Source organism: Elephantulus edwardii, unplaced genomic scaffold (genome assembly GCF_000299155.1).
Source record: "Elephantulus edwardii isolate Elephantulus edwardi_28Jun2011 unplaced genomic scaffold, EleEdw1.0 scaffold00176, whole genome shotgun sequence".
Taxonomy (NCBI): domain Eukaryota; kingdom Metazoa; phylum Chordata; class Mammalia; order Macroscelidea; family Macroscelididae; genus Elephantulus; species Elephantulus edwardii.
The window spans coordinates 4,377,087-4,388,184 of NW_006399926.1; the positions used below are offsets into that span (position 1 = coordinate 4,377,087).

Below are 11,098 nucleotides of genomic sequence, written 5' to 3' on the forward strand. Positions count from 1 at the left end.
ATGGATGCCTTTGAATTGTGATATTGAAGAGGACTGAACATCCCATGAACTGCCAAAAGAACAAACATGTCTTTCTGGGAGGAAGTGCAATCATGGTGTTCCTTAAAGTTAAGGATGGAGAAACTTCTCATATACTTTGGGAAAGTTTTTAGGAAGGATTGTTGTTGTTGCTGTTATGTGCCGTCGAGTTGCTTGTGACTCATAGCAACCCTATGTACAACAGCCCTAAACTCTGCTCTGTCCTGTGCCAATCGCACTATATCTGACACTCACATCCCAATTAACCCAGTCACTGAATCAATCCACCTCATATAGGGCCTTCCCCTCCTGCACTGTCCCTCCACCCTACTCACAACATGTCCAAGGTATGTTAGACTGAGCCTCAGAATCCTTGCCTCCAAGGAGCTGCCCAGTTTAACCCTTTCCAGGAAAAATCTGTTTGTTTTCCTAGCAGTCCATAGTACCCTCAATACTCTTCTGCAGCACCACAGTTCAAAGGCATCAATTCTCCTTCTATCCTCCTTGGTCATTGTCCAACTCTCTGATGCATAATAAGTGATAGCAAAGACCATGGCCTGTATCAGATGCACCTTAGTCTCCAGAGAGACGCCATTGCTCTTCAATACTTTGGAGAGGTCCCTAACAGCAGACTTTCCCATGGCAGTACATCTTTTAATTTCTTGGCTACTGGCCAAGAGTGTTGACTGTGGAGCCAAGCAAACTAAAGCTGTGAACAATCTCAATCCCTTCACTATCCATTCTAATTAGCCCCTGCAAAAAGACCTCCTACTGAGAAAGGTGGAGGGTCAGAGAAAGAAAGGAAGATCCTCAACAAGATGAATCAATATATTGACTGTAACAATGTGCTCACATGTGATAGAGATGGTAAGGATGCAGCAAGATAGGGCAAGGTTCAGATCTTTTGTTCTTGGGTTGCTATGAATTATACTCAACTCATTGAGAGCCTGATGTGTGGGCCTGCAGCCTTTTAAAGTTCATGTGGCTTTGGAAGTGAGTCTTTATGTGTTGGATAGGGGAGGCTCAGGATCTTTATTTTTTTGGCTGGCCGGAAGGAAGCCTCTTGTTGGAGTCAATGAGATGCATGGGCCTGCGGCCTTTTAAAATTCACATGGCTTTGGAGGTGAGTATCTCTGTGTTGAACAGGGCAGGGTCAGAATTGGTTTTGGCTGGCCTGAAGCCTCTGCAGCCCTCGGGCCTGGTTTTCATTGTTTTTGAAATGAACACCGTCCTAAGTGGTACAGCACTGATCTGTCATGTCTCTGTATTGAGGTAACTGGATTGCTGTGATTCTGAATGCTGTGCCATTGGTCTGTCAAGTGACATGGTTACACATGGTTGACAATGTTTGGTGGAGCTCACAGATTAAGACAGGCTTGGAAGTGTATGTGGCATCTACTTCCTAAACATGCCTGTAGAAACTCTGTGAACTTACAGAAAGGACAATAGTTACAGAACAAGGTTAAAGTCTTGTTTTTAGAGTAAATACTAGATGGCACTTAACAACAAAAACAACATGTAACACCAAGCCCTTGTCTTCCATTATATACTTTGATGAAGCGGCTGGACTCTGTATGATGGTGCTTTTGTTCTGGTTGAGGATCTGTGTGGATTGTTTCACTGTTTCATTTAAGCAGGACACTTGCATTTAAGGCCAAGCCCTAATCTCCATTTTGGATTCTGATTGAAGTAACTTGACTCTGTAAAATGGGCTCTTTTGTTTTGGTTGAGGGTCATTGGGGAATGTTTGGTTGTTTTCTATTTAAGCCTCTTATTCAGAATCAACAAGACCTCCTGGAGGGCCCTTGTATTTAAAAGTTCGGCCCAAGGGATTATATTTTAATCCCTTGTTCCTATACTTTGGAGGAACATTCTTCTAAATCGTACAGCACTCTTCTGTCAGTTTGCTGTGCTGAGGTAATCTGGGTTTGCTGTGATGCTGACCCTTGTTCCATTGGGGTCTTAAATGCCGTGATGGCTGCCCATGGTGGACAGTGTTTGGTGGAGCTCCCGGTTTAAGACAAGTTTGGAAGCAGGAGTGGCACCCACTTCCTAAACTACATGTCTCTGGAAACTCTATGAACTTGGAGAAACCATAGTTATAAAAAGGCCTCAGGTGTTTTGCTCATAGAATCACTATGAGTTGTGTGTGACTCAACGACAATCAGCAACAACATTGGCACTTAACTACAACCACCAGGGATTGATGGAATACAAATGGAGATGTTTCAACAAATAAATATAGCACTCATGTGCTATAATTCATGTGCCATGAATATAGCAGTGGAGGTGTCTATCATGTCAGGCAACTATTTTTGTCATCCATCTTTTGACGCTATGCAACTATCACCTTTCTGCTTAAAGCTTAGCATTTACATTATTAGCCTTTGTCAGTGTATCACACCTGTAACAGTTGTAACTCTGGTGGTTTAATGGTAGTTTTCTATTTCTTTCTATGTTTATTATCTGGCATGTAAGAGATTGCCTCACCTACCTCAGTTACTTGTTTTCAAGCTGCCATTTGAAGCCTTCTGTTCAGTTCTTTTGCTTCATCATCTCTTTGCCTATGTTTTGACTTCTCGACACTCTAGTGCCATTTTCAGAGTCTTTTGAAATCCATTTTGCTTTGTTCTTTCTCTTCTGTTTTTGTAATGACCTTTTGCTCCCTTCATGTATGATTTTCTTGATGTCATCCCACAACTAAACTGCTTTTCAATCATTGGAGTTGAATGCTGAACACCTATTCTTAAAATGATTTTTAAATTCAGGTGGGATAGGCTCAAGCTCATATTTTGGTTCTCATGAACTTGTTTTTATTTTCTTCAGGCATTGGCAAAAAATAAGCCCTCAGAAGATGGTGGAATACCAATTCATGTGTTTCAGCGAACAGATGGACGTGCTTAGCAATCTGCCAGGATATTTGGAGGAGAGCTACCTTGACTATTGACTGGAAGAGATTCATATTTGTTCCAATTCCCAAGAAAGGTGATCCAACAGAATGTGGAAATAATAGAACAGTATCACTAATATCACATACAAGCAAAATACTGCTGCAGACCATTCAAAACTAGCTAGAATGTACAAACTAGATTTAGAAGAAATTGTGGCAACAGGGATATAATTACTGATGTCAGATGGATCCTGGCTAAAAGTAAAGAATACCAAAGGAATGCCTATTTATCATTTATTGACTATGCAAAGATATTTGACTGTGTGAATCATAACAAATTATGGCTAACATTGAGAAGAATGGGAATCCCAGAGCACTTAATTGTGCTCAGACGAAACCACTACCTAGATCAAGAGCCTACTGTATAGAACAAAGGAACACTACATGACTTAAAATTAAGAAAGCTGTGTGTCAAAGTTATGTCCTCTTTCCATACCTATTTAGTCTGTATTGAGCAAATTATTTGAGAAGCTGAACTCTCTGGAGAAGAATGTGGCTTCAGGATCAGAGGAAGACTCAGCAATAACCTCTATTATGCAGTTGACACAACCTTGTTTGCTCAAACTGAGTAGCACTTGAAGTGCTTATTGGAGAAGAGCAAAAAAAAAATATATAGTCTTCATTATTAATTGCATCTCAACAACAAGAAAACACAAACTCACCAATGACTCCAACTTATTTGGATCCACAAACAATACTTTTGGTACTAACAGTTGGGAGATCAGGAGACATATTGGACTGGGAATGTCTGCAGTTAGGGACCTCTCCAAATTATTGAAAAGTAGTGATGCCAGTTTGAAGACTAAGGCCATGGTCTTTTTCAGTCACTTGCTATGCATCTGAGAGCTGGGCAATGACTAAGGATGGCAAAAGTATTGATGGTTTTGGGCTTTGGACTTGGAGAAGAATACTGAATATCCCACAGACTGTGAAAAGAACAAACAGATATATGTTGGAGAAGGTGTAGCTACAGTGCTTCTTGGAGGCAAAGATTATAAAGATTTGTCTCACATTCTTTGGGAATGCTGCTAGAAGAGGGTATTCCTGGAGAGGGACATCATGCTTGGGAAGGTGGAGGCGTCAGCAAAAGAGAAGACCCTCAACCAAATGGATTGATACAGTGACTGCAGCAGTGGGGTCATGTGAGTCAGAAATAAGGAGGATGGCAAAGGATAGGACTGGGTTCAGATCTGTTGTTCATAGGGTCTTTATAGGTCAATGGCACCTAACAACAATAATAGCAACCTCAGTTATTAAGACATTATTTACATCAATATGGACTCGTGGATATTTTGTTTATTTTTTGAGTTCCAATCCAATTAATATGCAGATGACACAATCTTGTTTACTGAAAATGAAGAGGACTTAAGCAACATCACATTAAAGGGAACATGATTGATGTTGTTAAGGATTTAATTATACTTGGATCCATAATCAACACCTATGGAAGCAGTAGTCAGGAAATCAAACAACATATTGTACTGGGAAAATCTTCTGCTAAGGAATTTTTTTTAAAAAGGGGTAAATGATAAATATTGTCACTTTAAAGACTTAGAATGTGCCTGAACCAAGCCATGGGATTTTCAATTGCTTCCTGTGCCCTAAATAAGGGAAAGTAAGAATGGATGCCTTTGTATTTTGGTGCTGGCACAAAATATTGCACCAGGGGCATAATGTGTTTTGTGTTGGGCTGCTAACCCAAAGAATGTCAATTCAAATCTACCAGATGTTTCACAGGAAAAAGATGGGCAGACTCCTCCTGTAAAGATATATAGTCCCAAACCAAGTGGAGAATCACTGTGTGTTTAAATAAACCTGATGGTAGTAAATGAGCTAAAAGGACAAAGCTGTTTTGGAAGACTTGCAGTCAAGGGGAATCTTTAGAGGAGCATATGGTAAAACTTCATCTCACATACTTAGAGCATGCTGCTAGGAGTGGTCAATCCCTGGAAAAAGACAAGGTGCCATGCTTAGAAAACTAGAAGATTAGCTGAAGAGATTAAGACCCTTCATGAGATAAATCGACACAATAACTGCAAACAGTGAGCTTAAACATACCAAAGATTGTGAGGATAGCCCAGAGTTTTGCATTGTTGGACACAGAGTTATTATGAGTCAGAGATGCATTGATGATCTAAGAAGCAACAAGAATTTCTTAATTTTTTTCCAACTTTGGCCCTTGGAAGTTCTTTCAGGGTGACCTCTGTGTCCTTTGGGTTTGTCCCTTCTCTATTTGTTTAGAAAAAGTTTCTTTAAAAATAGTTCTTTACTAACTACAACCAGGAGAGAATAAAATAGATGAATGGTACCTTCTAAGAATCAAATCCCTAAGCACATCCAAAAACTTCTCTAACAGGGTCAAAAGGGAAGCTATAGACTGGGAAAAAATATTTGGTAATGATATGTCTAATAAGGGACTTATATCTAGAATTTATAAAATACTCGAGTGTCACAATAAGATAAAGGTAAACAATACAATTGAAAAATGGGCACAGGATATGAACAGACACTTCACCAAAGAAGACATTCAATGGCCAACAAACACATGAAGAAATGTTCAAAATCCCTAGCTCTAAGACCCTAGCGAAAAATCCCTAGCTCTAAGAGAGATGCAAATTAAAACAGCTATGAGATATCATCTCACCCCCGTAAGAATAGCAAAATTTAACAGAACAGCAAACAACAAATGCTGGTGAGGTTGTGGAGAAACTGGAACCCTTATTCATTGTTGGTGGGGGTGTAAAATGGTGCAACCACTATGGAAGCTGTATGGTACTTTCTCAAAAAGTTGGAAATAGAAATACCATTCGACCTAGAAATTCCACTACTGGGAATATACCCTAAAGAAACCAGAACTACTACCCAAGTATATATATGCACACCCGTGTTTATTGCTGCTTTGTTCACAATAGCAAAGAGTTGGAAACAACCTCAGTGCACATCAACAAACTAATGGATAGAAAAGCTGTGGTATATTCACACAATAGAATATTATGCAGCACTAAAAAACTAAGAATTCATGAAATATTATACAAAATTATTGACTACGGAGGACATTATGCTGAGTGAAATATCTCAGCCACAAAAAGGACAAATACTGCATAATGCCACTGTTATAAAACAAGACTGACATGGGGGTTGATGAGAAACTAAGAAAAGAGGGGATAAATAATGTACATGGCATTGAAACAGAGGAGGGAGAGAGCTGTATAAAAAGAATATATGATAGCTATTATTGGCATGACAAGAGTCCAGAATAAGAGCTGCATAGTAAAGTGGACCTGAGAGAGGAGCTGTATAACAATGAAGGAATTTCCCTCCCCCCCCAAAGATAAAAGCAAACTGGGAGGGGTAGGAGTCAGGGAGGAAAATATGCAACAATGAATGAATGGGAATCCAAGTTCTCTATAAACTTTCATGAAAACCTCAATTAAAAAATTTGCAGGAGTACAATTATGTGTTCTTGGATTCCTATTTTTCTCAATGTTAGCTATAATTTATTATGATTCAAATAGTCAAATGCCTGTGCTTAATAAAATACACAAACATCTTTATGGTAAAAAAAATCCCCAAAACTTCTTTATCTTCTGGAAGGAGCTGTGGTGGCCTACTGGTTCTGTTCTTGACTAATACCAAAAGTTGTATATTCAAACCTACCAACCACTCCACAGAAGAAAAATGTGGCGACCTGCTTTTATAAATGTTTACAGCCCTGGAAACTATGGAGTAGTTCTATTTCTATCCTATAGGGTTGCTATTAGTTAAAGTTCAACTCTATTTCAGTGGGTTGGGTTGGGTTAATTTCTGGTATTAAAAAATATACCAAGCTCATTATACACCCTGCTTCAGTTTTAAACTGGTTCCTTTTATTAAGAATGGTATTTATTGCAATAAGCTGCACTGCAATCCTGAAGGCACGTGGTTTGAATCTACCAGGTGCTCTGCTGGAGAGGGAGGGACAATCTCCTCCAGTGCCAGTTAGATCCGACTTGATGGTACACAACAAACAAAAAACAACAAAAATGCACCTAAAAACACACAAAAAAAACCCCAAAAGATTAGCATTTATTAGAGAATGAGTCCTACGTCCTTTTGTTAGAGAATGGCATTTAAAGACCAAATCTACATACTGATAGACTCTTTGCTACTAGAATGTTACTCCATTTGAGCCCACTTAGTAGACAGAATTAAGAACTCTATCTGTGGGAGTTTTTCTAGTATGTATCTTGTATGTGTTAAACAGAAATTTACACTGATACTTCTGCTTCTAATGTTATACCATAGAATCTGTTCTAGCCTTCACCTCTTGCTTTCTTGTAATTCCTTTAAGTGGAAAGTTTCTCATTATTATTATTATCATTATCATTATAAGATATTTACCTTTTTGTTTTAACTATTACAAATGTAGTTCCAGGGTTACTAATACAAGTGTAATTGGAGGGTTGGGTGTTTTTGTGTATATAAAAAAAATAAATACAATGTTCCCTTTTAAAAAAGCACATCTGGTGCACCTTAGGTTAGGGACATGTACCTGTGTTATCTGATTAACATTCTGCTTTAATTTTAAAATTCAGAGGAGCTAGATTGATGGCTAAGACAGAATTTATCCCCTAATGTCCTATTTTGGAAGCAGGAGTAGCATCCACTTCCACAAGAACTTGCCTCTGGAAACCCTATGAACCTGGAGAAAGGACGAAAGTTATACGGGAGGTGTCCAGAACTTTCATTCATAGGGTCGACTCGACGGCACTTAACAACAACAACAACAACAACAATGTCCTATTAGTAATTTTGGATATTATAGCAACAGTGACTTTGCTTTTTGTTACTTGTAAATGAAACTAAAACTGTAAGTGTTTCTAGATAGCACAGCAGAATGAAGCAGCCATATGGCCAGTTCTCTAATCTGTGGTAAACTGGTGGAAGGAAGTGTTTTACAAGATAGGGGACCAGGACAATTTTAATTTCACTTTCATTTCCCCCTGTATTATTTTAATTCATTTTTGCATTGTGTTATGAGCATGTTAACTTATAATGTGGTCTAAATAGTTGTTTCCAAGCTTTTTAATCTTACAGTTCAGTTAAAAAGAAAAAAAAGCAAAAAAGATTTTGAAAGTGAGAGAGAGAATGATTACCACTTTTATTTATTACCACTTTTTAAAAAAATTTCCTAAGTAAGTAAAATTTTAAAAGTCTGCTAGCATTAGTATTTCCTAATAGAAAAACATTTTTAGCATGAGAAAGTAGAATGTAATATAAGAATAAAACATAATTCTTTAAATGGAATAATTTTTTACTATTTTATTATTATTATTTTTATTTTCTTATGACCAGTGTAACTATCTTCTCAGACTAGTGATTGGGAATCATTGATCTAGTGTCTCTTAAGCATTTCAGACGTTTCTTTCTTTTTTATAATCCTCAGAATTATAAGTATTTAATAGACTCATGGCCTCATATATTTCAGTGTTTGTACTGCTTTTAAAGATCTAGATTTATCATTAATATCTGTTCTCACTGTTTTATGATATCTCAGTTAAAGTGAGTCTGGGCTGCCATCTGACTGGTCTACTATCTTACCCTAACAGATTTATGATCTGTTGAGGTAAATTCTCAATTTTTGTTTCATCCTAGTAACTGACCATGAACTGCGTTGTGATGTTAAGGTTGACATAATACACAGAATTGAAATTGTATCTCGAACCCGGGAACTCTACATAGATGATTCGCCACTGGAACTGATGGTGAGAGCCTTGGATGAAGAAGGTAATGAACTTCAGAATATTCAACAACATGTACTAAAATCAAACTCAGATAGTACTTCCTTTGTGTTTAATACTTGAAAACAGGAATTTGAGAGAGAAAAAGAGATTGGAGATTATATTTCCTTTCTCATATGGGGTTCATGTAGATGAGGAGATATTCTGAGATTAGGTTAACATGTAGCTGTATGCTGTCATAAAACTTTTCTTGCAACAAAATTAGTTATTTCAAAACTTTTCATAATATCCAAATTCTGCCACTGAGCTTCTGCTAATGGTTTTTAGATCAACAGTTCAGATAAAAAAAATTATTACTGGCCTTGCAATAGACCTGGAGATTGAAATGTAAGCTTAAGAAAATTTTATAGTTTTGAGTTAATTTTTACTTGAGTCTATTATTATGTTGCTTTTAGTGTATTAGTGATACAACATAGTATTAAAACATTTAAACTTATTTCCTCTTTCTATTCTATTAGCTATTTTTTAATCTATTATATTAGTTATTTTTTTAATTGGAAAAAATGAATTATGAATATTCTGGCATCTGGTATTTATGTTAAAGAGATGAATATTAAAGATGCCTTTCAACTATAAAATACACAATTTTAAGTTTACCTTTACAGGGAGTGTAGCATAATTTTTGTCAATCAAAAGTTAAACAACTTGAGTCTTTTTTTGCTTCCAGAATGTTTGTATAGTAACATTACTTATGTTCTCTGTGTAGAAATCTCCCTAGAATCTGTGTTTTAATTAAATAATGGTAGTGCTTTTATTTGCTGCTGCTATTGTTGTGTATAGCAGACCCTCCAGTGGGTTTTCAGAGGCAGTTAATTACACGAGAGGAGATTGCTTTGTCTTATTAAAGACAAAGTCAAATGTGTAATTTTGTCTGTTTTTGGCTTGCTTTACAGGAAATACTTTTAGTAGTTTGGCAGGGATGATGTTTGAATGGAGCATTGCCCCGGATAGTGAGTCAGCAAGAGGAGAACTGTCAAGCAAAATTAGGTATTCTTGAAACCAACCATAAATCATTTGATTTTGTGGGAGATATCTGCTATTGGGTGACACACTCACCAGCAACCATTCATGTGGGCTTTGTTGTCTGGTTTGAGAAGAGTCAAATACAAAGAAACCAAAATTTATTACTGGTTAACAGGAATAGATGGGAACAAAAGGAGGAATTATTGATTTCTATTAAGAGAGATGATGAAAAAATTTGAAATCGATAGCAATACAATGCAAGGTGAACATAATTAATGTCACTGAACTGTACCTGTAAAAATTACTAAAATGGCAGATGTTTTGTATATAACATTTAGAAAAGAGCAAAACTCTTGGACAGCATTTGTCCAGGAGAAAGCTCAGATGTTAGGCAAGGATAAGAAAGAAGGAGGAATGGAAACAACAGATACAGGGATGAAGTGGGAAATGTGATGTTACCTTATGGGGATTATAATCAATGTGTGTGTGTGTGTGTGTGTGTGAATTGTTGAGTTGAAAACCAATTTACTCTGTAAACTCTTACTCACATACTTAAGAAGCTGAAAAAAAAGCTCTTAGGGCCATTTGGAAAGAAAGTATTTTGTTAGAGAAAAAACAAAACTCACCAAATAAATCTTGTTTCCATAGGATTCTGAAATACTCTGAGGCAGAATATTCTCCTCCAAGGCATATAGCTGAGCTGGAAGAAATAGAGAAACGTGGTGATATGATTTTGGTATCTGGTATTAGAACTGGTGCTGCTGTTGTAAAAGTTCGAATTTGTGAATCATTCTATAAGGTAAAAAACTTGTACGGTAAACTTTTATAAAATATTCTTGCCCACAGAAAAAGATAGTTTCTTCAATGTCTATAGCGGAAACTTTCTAACCTGACATAATTCGGCCTAATAATTGGTCATTTTACTGAAAAATAATTTGAAGTGATAAATGTCTTATATATGTATCAATTTGGCTGAACCGTAATTGTCAGTGTTTTTTTCAGTTATATAATGATATTAATTTTTAGTTCCATAATAATGTAATCACCCCCATAATGTGATCAGTTGATCAATTATAAGCAGATCAAGCCAACCCAAAGATACAAGGTTCTAACCTACCAGCTGCTCTACAGGACAAAGATGGGCACTTCCTTCCTGTGTGATTTACTGCCTCAGAAAGCCCACTGGAGGGCAGTTGAGTCAGTTCTGAATCTGCATGTAACAGTGAGAAGAAGATGGTTGCATACATCACCTTTACTTGTTCATGAAATCTAAAAAAAAAATAGGACCCTTTCTACGAAGATGGCGCCGAAAGCGAAGAAGGAAGCCCCGGCCCCTCCCAAAACCGAAGCCAAAGCAAAGGCATTGAAGGCCAAGAAGGCAGTCCTG

The 11,098-nt window shown here is 37.1% G+C and overlaps 1 protein-coding gene across 2 annotated transcripts in view; it reads left to right on the top strand.

Annotated features, from left to right (window-relative positions):
- NUP210L (nucleoporin 210kDa-like) overlaps positions 1–11,098 on the top strand; it is a 191,842-nt gene that overhangs the window by 17,696 nt on the left and 163,048 nt on the right. For both annotated transcript variants that reach the window (XM_006895862.1, XM_006895863.1), the window contains exons 3-5: positions 8,603–8,734; positions 9,642–9,735; positions 10,360–10,510. In XM_006895862.1, the coding sequence (XP_006895924.1) occupies positions 8,603–8,734; positions 9,642–9,735; positions 10,360–10,510 (377 nt within the window). The remainder of the gene's footprint in view (positions 1–8,602; positions 8,735–9,641; positions 9,736–10,359; positions 10,511–11,098) is intronic.